This window comes from Colletes gigas, unplaced genomic scaffold (genome assembly GCF_013123115.1).
Source record: "Colletes gigas isolate AHSC1104 unplaced genomic scaffold, ASM1312311v1 Colletes_gigas_Sc00012, whole genome shotgun sequence".
Lineage (NCBI taxonomy): Eukaryota > Metazoa > Arthropoda > Insecta > Hymenoptera > Colletidae > Colletes > Colletes gigas.
Window position 1 is genome coordinate 8,586,086 of NW_025106641.1, and position 14,473 is coordinate 8,600,558.

At 40.6% G+C, this 14,473-nt stretch overlaps 1 protein-coding gene across 1 annotated transcript in view; it reads right to left on the reverse strand.

Annotated features, from left to right (window-relative positions):
- The window catches only part of LOC122399111 (neurexin-1), a 455,816-nt gene that overhangs the window by 72,429 nt on the left and 368,914 nt on the right, over positions 1–14,473 (reverse strand). Inside the window, exon 15 of the mRNA XM_043399529.1 lies at positions 9,528–9,636. Coding sequence (XP_043255464.1) covers positions 9,528–9,636 — 109 coding nt within the window. The remainder of the gene's footprint in view (positions 1–9,527; positions 9,637–14,473) is intronic.

Below are 14,473 nucleotides of genomic sequence, written 5' to 3' on the forward strand. Positions count from 1 at the left end.
TATATATTTCATACTTCAGATTTATACTCTACACGTTTTGTTTTTTTCTGTGTAGAATATAAATTTGAGGAACTAAATCAGTATTAACAGTTCGATATTTAAGGTACACCATAAATTCCGAAACACACACGAAAACACGAAAAATTGATCCCAGTTAAATATAAAAAATAAAAGCAAAACGTGTGCAATATAAATCTAAGTTCGTGGACCTGAATCAGTACTACTGACACACTTTTTTTATCGACGTTTCCGGTTAATCGACGTAACTTCTTACCCGCGAGAGAAGTATTCTTCGCGTGTCTCTCGCGGGAAGCATAAGAATAGGGCGCTGATCCGACCAACTCTCTTCGCGACTCGAGCTCAAAAACTTATAGGGAGTTTCACGCCCCACCCCCCTCCCCCCACCGTAGTAGCTCACCTTCCGCAATTTTCTTCGGTCGCGGAGAGTCTGAACGCGCCCGGGTTAAATTACAAATTTCCCCGGCACGGTCGCGGGATGAAATCACAAATTCCAAATGCACCCATCGCGACGGGGGGGCGAGGGGGAGGGGGGGGGGCCAGCCCAGTGACGCGGCTGTTTGCATTCAGGCGACGATCCTTTGAATCGGGACGCTCTTATGAATGCTAATTGAAGATTTTCCAGGACAACTCGTTGCTCCGGGGCTTTGGTTGCTCGTCGATGCGCCAACAACCCTGTCGGATACGTCGAAAAGTTCCGGTATCGTCGTCCGAGAATTCTATCGTGACGCGTGGCGCGCGGAAATAATGAGAAAAATTCGTGTAAAAGCGTGCCTATCTTCCCCAATCGCCATTTTTTAACTCCCAGAATACGCGATTGCTTGTTTTCATTAGCATTGGAGATCTCTTGGATAATTTTCCTAGGATTTTTTGAAAATTTAAGCAAGATACCAGTGTCTCCTAAAGTTTGTTTTCGTGGAACAAACTCGTAATTCTTAAAGTTTTTAATGTCAATATATACCTAAAACAATCATCCGTTGATCTCTAAGCGAATCTAGAGTGAATTTGCTCCCCTCCGATGATTTTGCCTCCGTTTCGGGATCGTAACCGTAAACCCATGTTTCGTCGCTGTTAATATGCAATTTATGAAGTTTGGGTCGTTTACAGCTCTTTGTGCAAGAGCTGTATAAACTTCTCGACGATAGCTCTTTCGTTCGTTAGCAAGCAATTTCGGCATGAATTAAGCTGACAATCTTTCTTGTGCCCGGAGTAGTTAAAATTGACTGACACGACCCGTGTGCAATTATTTGTTGCAATTCAGAAATAAAATGCAGGATATACAATGGATGCAGAAGATTGCGAGAAGACGTTACTCAATAGGGAATTAAAGATCGCGTGCATTCTGCATTTTATGGCTATTATTTCCATCTTACGTAACAACGTAAGTACTGCTTCCTCTCGATACAACATCGTGTTCTTTACTGCATCGACGAGTATAATTCTTTTATATCGTGTGTCAGAGTGTCCATAACTATAGGTGTTCTGTTAGTTTCTGCTATTAAAAAAAATCTATCTCCGACACGATGAAAAGCTCGTGAAATATAAATTATTATCGTGCACGTAAACCATATTATCCGTAAATATGTTACGGTAACGCGAAACAAACGAGGATATTTTGGTTATTTAATTGGTTTGTTGTCTGCTGATACCTGTTACAGTGATACGGGCTGACCCAATTTTATGATATATCTTGTACAGGCAAATTTACATGCAGCGTGAACAATTGATGGAACAGGCGAATGGTAACGTATATCGCGCCAAATCAAGTTTCAAATTTGTTTTTCAATCCATTTCGAGGGTCGAATACGGTAACTCAATTTCCGAAAAATTCGACCGCTGTCTCTATGCGTCATTTTTGAATACACGAATCGTTTTCGGTAATGGTGACTGAGCAATTTCAATTTTTACAGTTACTTGTTTCTTCTGTAAAGAACATCCTTCTCTACATGTTATTACAAAGTCAAATTTTAAGAGCGAAGAGTCGATACTTTCTTACAATTAGACTACGAATTATTATATTTAGGGATCGAAACAACCCTCTACAAAGCTCCGTAATCCACTTATAATATAAAATTTGTTTTAAGGTTAACACTAATACCAAGACGACACCAGCTATCAAAAAGTGACGAACAGAGGGAATAATTTTTTTACCCGACAAAAATGATTTTCCAGGTCTCCGTGGCACCTTGATATTTCATCGGAAATTAATTCGAATGCGACTCGCTAATGCACATCGAACACCGGGTAACGAAAAGTGACCGCGAAGTTACTTTACCGCGAGCCTGTCGATAATTCACAAGCGTCGAGCTTAATACTTCCAACGCTGTCAAACTGTAAATTATTATCGAAAATATCGGCCATCCGGAGCCGTTTTCGTTGTACTTTCCACGCGAATTTTCCGCCAAGCTTAGGGAGTATTTGAATAATTAAGGTAAGCCGTTGCGAAAGTTTTGCAAGTTCGACGACGACGCTCGGCCCGGGAGGGCTCGAAATTAAAAATTTCTCGCGGCAATTTTTCACGCAACTTTTCGCGCCCGCCATTGTCCCCGTAGCTGCAATATGTAAATTGATGCGGGACAAACTGCCTCGTGGAACGTTGCCTTTTTTAAACGTCGCTTCTTTCTCTCGAGTAATTCAACAAGTTGTTGGAACAGGAACGAAATTATTATTATCGAATAATATATTTTACCGGGCCCTGATTATTCTTTGGTAAATGTTAGGGATTATATTTCACGCAAACAAAGAGGTCACGAGCCATCTGCATCCAGCAGTGACGTTGATACTAAACAGTTGACCAATAAAACGCAGAAATTTGATATATTATATTGTTTATTAAATAAATAGTATTACTATATTACTCATGGGTGTGTTTATTAAAAATCAGAAACAAATTTTTAAGAAAAATTAATGGAAGGTAGCTGTCGATTCTTCGGCGAAAAAAAAAATTTCATATCGTTCTGGAAAAATTATTTTTAGCTGCAGGGGTCCATTACAATCAGTTTTGGTCATTAGACATTCTCCCGAATTCCTACGCACTTTTGAGAAAATAATTTGAGAAGGTGTGAAATTTTTCGACAAAATTAAAACATTTCAAATCGTTCTGGAAAAATTATTTTTAGCTGCATGGGACCATTACAATCATTTTTGGTTATCAGATATACTCCCGAATTCCTACGCACTTTCGAGAAAAAAATTCAAATAGGTGCCTACATTTTTCGACGAAAATGAAAAATTTCAAATCGATCTGGAAAAATTATTCCTAGTTGCAGGGGCCCATTACAATCATTTTTGGTCATTAGACATACTCCCGAATTCCTACGCACTTTCGAGAAAAAAATTCGAATATGTGCCTAAATTTTTCGGCGAAAATGAAAAATTTCAAATCGTTCTAAAAAAATTATTTTCGGTTGCGAGGGTCAATTGCAATCATTTTTGGTGAATACACTTACCCCCAAATTCCTACTCATTCTCGAGAAAAAAATTCCTTACTGAAAATACAATGACCAAACCCGATTCCTCTGCGCATGTGTATCTTTAAAACATAATTTCTGCACGGATTGAAGGATTCTAATGTTTCAAAATGCAAACAACGCGTATTATAGTGAGGAATATGTAGAAATTCCAAAAATATTCGGAAAGTAGATCCTTAACCCCGTAAAGTGAGATAAACCCCGTAAAAGTGGTCCAATTTTCAAACGGCCATAGCTCCTACAATAGTGAATCAATTTCATAGTATCTCTTGATATTTTTAGAGATAAAACCGAAATTTAATACGAATTACGCGAACGTTGTAGCGTTAAAATAATTGATCGAATTTGTTTTGTTTAAATTTTAATTTCGTAACATGGAAGACGGGGGCGCGTACCCCTCTGTCCCTGCTTCGTGACGGTTCTTTTCGCTGATATTCCGCGTCACTTCCGTCCCACATGCGAGTCTCGCGTTTTTATAAAACGCCCTTCCTGTTATACACGTCACTGAATCTCCAACGCGGGAATATTAGAGGTTTTCTAATTGTTTAACGCGTCACGCGGCAACGACGTCATTATAATCGCACGAAACATCCGTCCTTACGACACGTTTGTTCCCGTATTTCTCGGAGAAAACGCTGGATTTCGAGAGGACAAACATTTGCGGAGGAAATTATTCCGTCCCATGGAGGCTCAATGGCGTCGCCTCATTAAGTTGATATTTATTAAAGACAAGTACTCGAAAATGAAAAGGAGAGCAATATTCGACGTTGAAAATATATTGAATAGTTTTAATGAAAGAATGTTAATGCTCGTGGAAAATGTGAGCGTTTCCTTACGACTGTGTCAGCTTTGCCTCGTCACACGGTAGACTAGGTTTCTCCGATCCTAATGGCGCGATATGCATAAATAAAATCAGAAATGTCACTATCGTTGCACGCGAGGATTTCTTTAAATACGTGCTCGTTCGTTTAACACTGTTTCTAACGTGGTTTTACGCGCGCCTCTTAACACCTTTGCATTTGAAATAACTCTCGAAATAATTTTTAATGTGATTCAAACGTTTATGGGGTTTCTAAACCGAATCACACATTTTTAGAATTCCTGTCCATTTGTTTCTCTATTCGTTTCGTTACGAGTACACCAGGGAACAGAATATATTTTTTACTCGATAGGAATAAACAAAAAATCTAGTTTTCTAATCGCAAACGATCCATATCCAAACGCATAAGAAAAACGAAAATATTTTAACGTTCGAAAGTTTTATTCGCACGGTTCGTCGATGGAGAACTGATCATCCCAGAAACGCTTGATTTAAGCGGCCCCTCGCACAGGCAACCCGCGGTGCTTCATAATAGAAATGGAAACGTCGATAATTTCCAGGAAATATGATACACTCGCGGTGATATAAGAGAAGAGGAAAATTATTTTCCAGACGAGGGCGGTCCCTGTTACTAAACGAAAGTCCCGTGCGCCGTTACAAGCTCTACATAAATCTTGTCGGGCGGAGTGATTCGCGGCGGCGTGCACCGCTGATAAATCTCGACGTGGAAATTGATTATCGAAGGCGAATTTTCCATGGTATTTATACGCCCGTGAGAAATTCGATCGAACGCTTGGAGCTTTCCCTTCGTCGTTTCCGGCTCGTTTCTCCGTATCTCGCGTTTTTTTTTGTCAACCCTTATTAATCGAATCGCGTCAGTTCGCGGGACAGCGCGATGCCCGGCGAGATATTATAGCCGGGTCGAATTTAATTGGTCGTTCAAGGCCACTTCCGCCGACTGTAAATCATTCCAAAGTACCGTCGAACAACAGGTTAGTCGAATGTGTAAGGCAGTTCAGGATGAACGCAGTCGATAAAGCATTAGACGGTTGTAAATTATGGGTTCAAACAACGTCGTTGATAACGAGAATCGAGCGTGAATATGAGAAACTGCTGGTAAAATAAGATTATTGGACGACGTCGATATATTAGATCTTACTATTGAGTCATATGGTTACCCTTCAAGGTATACTATACATCTCATTCTTTAATTTTGTCTCAGTCTTCCACTTAATATTATTCTTCTTATTAACCCTTTCTAAACTGGACTGTAAGATTAACGTTTACTATAAAATAATAGATATTTTAAAATGTTAATCTTTTAAAATCTTCCACGACAATTAGTCCGTCATAATTACAAATTGGAAGGAATGACAACATTTGCCTCAGTATCGTTTAAACGTAACGTTCTCTTAAAAATTCATAAAATTCCTTTCCTTTTCGCTCGAACGGCGAAATATTGTTTTCTCTTTTTGGCTTACTTCCGTTCCCCATTTAGTATTCCTTCTCTTATTTCGTGCTCTTAGATTTACTTTCGAGTTTTTATTCTTTCCAGTTTCCTTTACTTCTCCGCTCCTTCGTATTTCTTCCTCCGCCAGCGTATTGTCCTTCCATCCCTCCGGAAGCTCGAACGAGGAATTCCTGCCGGAATTGCGGCCCTCGCCTCGGCTGTTGCCCGGATATTTATGCTAAATAGGGATTTTGAAATACGATATTGTACCAAAGCCTGGCACTGCGGAGGAGCTGCGCCCCGGGCACGATCGAAAGCGATGTTCAGGGGTTGAATTTGCAGCACGTTAAAAAGGAAATAACGGGTCGGTGAAATTAGCATCGCTGATACTCTCGTTCCGCGTACTTATTCAACATTAAACGAAAGTTCATTCGATCTTTATCAGACGCGGGGTTAAATATTTTTACAACTCGTTTCAGTCCGGCTGCAATTTCAACCCTTCGCGTAAAAAATATCTAAAATAATTTGCATCATTCCAGGCTATTAAATGCGAGGCTTTTTAAGCAAATTTAAACACATTTTAAACACAGGAAATATTTAAAATTTCACGTCCTTTGTACCTGTTATTTATGTTTCGTAATTAATATCATTACTGTAGATATTTTTCCACCGCAAGGGGGACCGAAATTTCTGCCAAATACTTTATTAAGTGGATACTAAAACGAGTTTTATATCCTGGGACAAAATGGCGTTGAAGAAAAGTTTTCTTCTTCATGGAAATTATCTGTGACACCTTATTCGTTGGAACTAAACTTCAGCGACGATAATTAAGTAGCGTAGCCTGCATAAGCAGACGTGGCGTGTTTGTACAAAGAAACGTGACTCTCTCCCTCATCCCTTAATCATTTTGTTAATTCAATTGTTTTCGCCGCGCAGGGGCTAATCAAAACTGATTACCTGCAAAATGCAAAGTCGAGCGGTAAAATGATACATCGCGGATGGAAACGCGAGGCTTCGGTGTTCCGTGTCTGTTTTAATTAACATCAATTAGAATTAATATCGTGTGTACGCAATTAAATGCGGAATTTCAGGCAAGTCGACGGCAACAACTGTACCCGCCGACAGGAATTCATTAAATCGCGTTTCGCGTCGACCGATCGTCGTCGTTCGACCAGAAACTCTTCTCCTCCTTTCGAGATTGACTTCTATCGGACGACCATTCGAGACGATTCGGGCGTAAAAGAAAGGCACGAGGATTGGTGAGGGGAAACGGAATCTATTCTCGATTTTGATCGATCGATCTCCGCGTCCCCTTCGAGGTTTCAACGCACGATTTTTCGAGGCTTGGATTCCAAGAATAAACGAAATCAAGATGTCCTCGAAAAGCAATATCACCGTGCAAGTGCACGCTCCTGCATTGTTTATACGTTACGTAGCTTTCGTGCGGAGTTACGAAACGATCTTGATACAGTAATTCCCGGTTTTACGCGGAAGTTGTACGTTTCTCGTTATATTGACGAACGCGACGCTTCGACAAGTTTTGTTTTCCTGTTTAATGGGAAAAACCTGGCGGCGAAAAGTCCCGATAAAACGGGGATACGCGAGGCCGGGGGGCCCCGGTCGTAAATTTCCAGGATTTCGTTACAAAGTGTACACGATGCAGACGGAACGAGAAGCGTTTGGAAACAAGAGGGCAGGTAAGGAGCCCGGTAGAATTCTAGGAGTAAATTGTGTGTCGGTAGCAGACGTAAAACAGTTGATTGCTTTCGAAACGTTGCGTCGACGACGATCGCGTAGGGTAAATAGCAGCGGCGTTGTAGTTGCATTTCGAGTCGAGTGTCTATTACAAGCAATGAGAGGCAATCCGATTAGTTTCGAGGCGATGAGGAACGTTCGATAGATTGAAACAGAGGCTCCGCTGTTACAAGGCACTCGCTTCTTATTTCGCTCTCGAACGAAACGTTTTCACGAACGCGAACGAGGAAGAGCAATTTCGCAACTCGAGCAATTGCATTTCTTTCGTTTCAACTAAAACATTCGACAATTCAGCCGTCTGCTTTGTTTAATTCATTCCCAATAATTTCCTGGAATTTATTACGAGTCACGTAGTAAACGGTAACCCCGATAATAAATTGTTTAGAAACAAACGGATATCGAGGACAGCAGAATGTTGCTCAGTTTCCGTTATTTCCAAACAAAAATCTATTTCAAAACTGTTGTTTAGTCCCAGCAGGAACTCCTGTGTTACAGTCGGCAAATAAAAAAGAAAAAACAACGCCCAGTCGAAAATAGCTCCGAAAAACGGAAAAAGTTGGCTGGAAAACGTTCACGAAATAACTTCCACCCGTCGACGAAAAATCACCACGATTTTTTAACAGGGTCCCAACGTTCGAGGTCGCCCCGTTTCCGAACTTCAAGAATATGTCGCTCGCGAGGGAAATTGTACGCTCCGACGCAGCTGCGAAACAGTTGATTGGTTTCGGACTGTCGGCGTCAGAACTGGCGACGCACGAATTTCTGATTGCTTTTGTTCGTGCAATTTTGCTTAGGTCGCGATCCTCCTCGAATTCTCTTTCCCTGCCGTATTCCTTCGAATTAAACTAAAAATCCAAGTTCCACACGGCATATGCCACTGCCAGCAGTTTTTAAATTATTTTACATTACTTTTCGTAGAGCTTGTGGCCTTTAAAACTTAATTCGTATTTGCGTAACTTTGTTTTATACGAATTTTATATTAAGTATTTCTCGATTGTTTTAAAAGAAAATCTTTGCAGAAGTTCATTTATTTACGGGGAAAAACCCTTTAGTACAGAAGATGTAATATGTAAGGAACAACAAATGTGGATTATACACAGTAGATATAATTATTTTAGCAAAATAATTAATTTAATTTGCCCGATAGTCTACGAGTTAAGTGGACGTTGCCCATTTCAATATGGCCGCCGTGTCGGTAAGGTATCGACACGCATGCGCGATTATCGAGATTCGAAAACGACGTTGTGGTCGTACAGGTTCGAAAAACTCTTTAGTACAAAAGATGTACTATGTAAGAAACAATAAATATAGATTACACATAGTAGATATTATCGTTTATAAAGTTTTAGCAAAATAATTAATTTAATTTGCTAGATACTCGACGAGTTAAGTGGACGTTGGTCATTTCAATATGGCCGCCGCGTCGGTGATGTATCGACACGCATGCGCGATTATCGAGATTCGAAAACGACGTTGCGGTCGAACGGGTTCGAATTCGAGCGCGAACGAGCCTCTTTTTGTATTCGTACCTCGTGTCGTAGAACTAAAAGCGCGAACGAGATCAACGACGCGTGACTCGATGACTCGAAAGAACGAACTGTGGAATGGCGTCGATGGACAGGAGGAAGCCTGACGGGAATTGTCGACGGTTACGTTCCGTTGCGACGTGGACTATTGAATATTTATGGCACCAATTTCACAAAATCTACGATTGGAAGACTACGGTCTATTTTTACTAAATTTAATCGTGAAAAGAGTATTCTAAGTTTATCTTCATGTTTTTCAATGTTAAAAATTTACAAGTTTTATATAATCGATGTCCTTTAATGGAATTCTTTTTATAAACTTCAGCATGCAAATGCAGAGCTAATACGTTCTTTGCCTTTTACGCTGCAATATCGATTAAAATTTACTGCCCGTACATCCAGAAAATATGTTTCCTCTGCTTTACATTTTAAGTCGATATTTTCTATGATTCTACAAAAATTGTTTATTTCTTTTGTCGAGCATTTACCTTTTACGGGGGCCTCGTCGTCGATCCGGAATTTGATAGCATTCGCTTTTCTGGAAAATCTCAGCGTATGCCACATATCATCGTTCAGACCTTGTCCAGCCACCAAGATCTGAAACAAGAAATTAAATATAACGATTAAATCGCATAATTCTTACAATCTTTAACACATTTTGACCAATGATCTTTAAAAAAAGTGTAACTCAGGTATTGTTCGAGGTTCTTTGCAACCACTTATAACAGCCTAAGCCTACGTTATGACGGTTCCCAAGCAGGTGTTGCTGCGCGTTCGAAGGGACGAATGCCAAAATTACGTCAAAATCAACGTTAATGCCGTGTACAACGTTAATTGCAGAGCATTGGGGGGATCAATCGAACCGAAACGCCGTGTTAAACGCGTTAGGATCATCGATGTTCCGTCTAATATCGCGCAACCGTAGAAATCTCCGGGCGTTGAATTTCGGGGGAACGCGATGGAACGTCGGGACAGAATTTCTGGTTCGGTTTTACGCTCAACGGCCGCCTCGAAATGAGATTGATTGCGTATTGCAGGATGCAACCGGCTCGCCGTCGACTCAAACGCCGAGGAAATTTGCGCCGCGGCGCAATGAAAACGCCTCGGGCGGAAACGCGCCGATTGAATTACGTCGCGCGGATGCAATAATGGATACTTGAGCGCGAGCAATTAGCGCAAAGCGACCGCTGCCAGTGCTTGCCATTAGGGAAACACAACGAGGCCAGTTTCGAGACCAAGCTTTAATGAAGACAGGCCCTGTCAGCGAACCGAAGTTACAAGAGGACCTGCTCGATCGCACGCGAATTACAGACTATTCAAAGAAAATCGACCATTTTCTAGTAGAGTGTCGCAAATGTTAGCGTTCCACGCAGCTTATGGGACAGATTACAAATTTTATTTGTAAACACAGGAAGCTTCATTAACACCAGAAGTGGTCAAAATCACCCATTCGTAATTTCTAATAAAAATTCTAAAAAATAAACATTTATTTCCAGTACATTATACATTTCTTCGAGCATCGTTTTAATTTCTTTGGTACAAATAAATACACCATAGCTATTGGTAGTTCTAGTGTTAAGCTAGATCCTTGTATCTCGTATGTTGCATCTTTACATTTAGAATAATTTGTCAATAATTTGTCAGAAATTAAACGTGACTCGATCACAGTAAAATAAATATATCATTTTTTTCCTTAAAAAAGAAATATTTTTCCTCGAGTGAATCGCTGATTTTATCGAAGTTTGTAAACACGAAACAGGTAGAAACAGTTGATATAAATATTCAAACATTTACAACGATGCCCTTTCGGATAAAAAGTTACAGTGCAGTTAAAATTGTTTTACATCGAACCGCGTAGGAAGCAACGCGCGTTAATTCGAGTTCGAGTTTAAATATTCGTTACTAAATACCCATTAGTGGTAATCCACTTTTTGACTCGCGCGTTCTCATAACGTCGAAAGCCCGAAATATATGCACCAGTTCTGAGTAACGGCACTCGCGTGGCGGTATCGATGCATCTAGGCGCACCTATAGTTAACCATTCCGGGAGTATAGCGCCGTCGATAAACTAACAACACACGGTGCTTCTCGTTTGGTTAAACCACCATAAATCCGGGCAACTCGTCACTATCTCCTAACTGGTTTGGTCCACGCTGCCATGCGTGATATTCATCTATCACGTGGCATCTGACACACGTTTGTCACCTGACGTCACCTTTGCACCACCAACATCGCTCGCGTTCCCCCCTCCGCGAAACGTAAGTGTTATTTCCGACCGTTTGCATCACGAGTGTTCAATCACCGTCGAAAACTCCCCGTCGAGAAAGTTATTTTTCACAACTTTCCAATAAAATCGTACAACAGCGGTCCAACTCGTCGCCCCGTATTCACCCTATCGTAGGATTTGCGGGATACAACTTTCCACTTTTTGTATGAATATATTTCCAACGCTCTTCTTGCAACGTTCCTTCTACAATCGCTGTTCGACTTGAACTAAACTCTCGCCCAAAGGACCGTGCACGCTAATCCACTCTAAAACACGAACCATTCACGCGGAACGACGCCCTAGGCTTCATTTTGACCCAAACACGTGTCATTCACACCCTAGTACAGTTCACTCTTGTTACTTAACACACGCTTATTATATAACAATATCTTACACTATCTGCATTCAAAATAAATACTAGAAAATCTAATGAAATTGTATAGAATCATCATAATGATAATATTGCATAAAAGTTAGGTAAATATTAGTAACTACGAGTCATAAATCCATTTCGTTGTGTTGAAACATTTACAATCAAATAGACATTAGATGATTCCCTTTGCAATATTTTTCCATCTCTCACCAAACTCGAGATTCAGTAATGATTCTTAAAATGAACGCTTCAGGGTCAGCCTGTTCACTTTACGTACAGCGGAGGTGAAATTCGACACCAGTTTTCGCGCTTCACTGGTTCCGAGGGGGGCAGAAACGTTCAACTTACGAATCACGCGTTCATTTAACGAATCATTTCCGGTATGACGTATTATTCTATAAAATGTCTAAATTGGGTTTCTGAGGTCAGTAACGCAATTCCCGGGGACGTCGAAGCCCCGAGTCCGCTGAAAGGAGAACTCATAGGTTTTCCCTGTCGTCGATTTTTATCAAACAGGAAGGAGATCGAGCGCGAGACCTCGTCGGCTCGCCTGGCTCGCTTTGAATACCAGAAGACTTCGCGTGGAAATCCGATGTGGAGCCAACCCAGGTGGGTGGGGGAGGGTGAGAAAACGTTCGCGGGGGCGAGCCAGGTGACGCGAGAAAGCACTCTTACCGCGGGTGAAGTGAAATTACATAGAAAGTCTATCAGTAGACGGATATTACGGTCCCCCGGGGTAACTTTATCGCCGACTCACGCTCGGATAATCGCGCGTCTCTGTCCGCCGCCTACAAATCAATCTGGCAATTAAGGGACGTTTTGTCGCGGTGCTCGAGCTCGATCGAGCTTTATCGAATTCATCGGGGGCGCAGCGAGGCGTCGCCGCGCAGGAAATCGCAGCTGCATAAAGCGTTCAATCGTAGCGTGGCGTGTGATAGCATTATCGATTGTCAGACGGCGCGCGTCTTTTTGCTGCGTTCGTGCGATAAGCTGCTCGCTGGCGCGACGCGTTTATCGATGATATCGTTGCAAATTTGCGCGGAAGTCGCCTCGATGGCGATGACCAAACGCTATTGCGCTTCTTCTATACGATATTAACATAACCGTTGTTTCGATATTAGGGTCGCTATAATTTTTTTTGGGATGCATCGTAATTTATCGTGCAATGTTTTACACTAGATCTACCGCAACTGGTCAAACGATCGTTTTTAAAATATTATTTTAGCGCTATTTAACTTCACAGCTTAATATACCAAGAATGAATTTTACAATATTCACATCTATTTGTTTGTTTTCTGAGAAAAATATGTAATCTGTCTTGCCTATCACGACTGGTCTGCTCGGTTGCATGATTTATATTTTTTTGTAAAAAACTGGACATGAAATTCTGGTTAGCTTTCGATGTAAATAGGAAATATATGTATAGCATAGACGAAAGGAGTGGATCTTCAGTTTCCACTGTCTTAGAACAGTCTAACAACGCGTATTAAAAATACTGAAACTTTAGACGCGTGTAATTCCGAAACTACTAGTGCTTTATCCAAAATTAAGCGACTGTTAGAAGCGGTGAAGCTTCCCCTTTAAAACGGTTTTTGGTTTTTGTCGATCGGACTTTCCGTTTCGGAGATATCGCGATTTATGTAAAAGCTAATTTTTCTTAATTCGACTATTCCTGTCTTCGTCTGACGCGTCGCGTCGGACCTCTTTCTCGCACGTTGACCCACTGACCGAGTGACCGAGTGACGTCACGTTTACTATTTACTACGGTCACGTGCGGTCAACGGCCTTGACAAGGCCGTAGTAAACAAACGCTTCGGACCCTCATATCTCCGAAACTAGTCACCGCATCGACTTGAAACTAAAATCGCTATATCTCCGGAACTAATAAAGCTATCCACTTGTACAAACGCTCATTTTAAAGGGCATTTCATCCCCTATCCGATGACTGTATCAACTATTCTAATTTATGCTGTTTTCCATGTTTATTTTGAAGTTTACTTTGACTCCATGCACCCAATGAAGTTTCAACAATTCTTATTGATTCTACGACCTGTTTTAATAAAATTTATTTAATTGAAAATTCATTTAAATTTAAATACAGAATGCTTGCATAATCACTAGTCAGTACCTTTTCTTAAATGATTCATTTTTCTATAACTAACTATGGTACCGACTTGGAATAAAAACCAATACTTTTAAATGAAAATAGGATAAAAGATAATTGTCCATCGTGATATATTTCGAGTTGGAACTAACCCAACGAACATTCAATTTCGAGTTTCTTGCGAAACAAAATTAATTTTACATTTTCGATGCGGTTATTACGTGGAGGATCTTTTATTAAATTTTGAAATTTACAACTTTACCTATGGGCGTGCATTACGAGCTGTAGAGAAACGGATCGTCGAGATTGAATTAAATTTTTACTGCAAGTTAAACAATACGTGGTTTATATTCGGATTCGCGTATATCGCGTCGGTCGATTTTGAATAAATTCAATTAGTCGGATAGCGATTCTGCTTGCATCAATGCATAATTTGATAGAGACGAAAGCTTTAGTTTTCTCGGAAATATCCGGCAATTGATTTATGGCGTTTTAATTAATTAAATATAGCGATACCGTTCGCGTATACAATACGATTTGATCGATACCGTTGCAATTAATCAATAAAGCAGTTTGCGAAAGTGAACTTAATACGATTATTTAACGTGTGCCCGGCTAACGGAGTTAATTAAATGTTCTTCGATCAAAATTAACGTTTAACATCGTGCGATTCGTCAAAAACGTACAATAC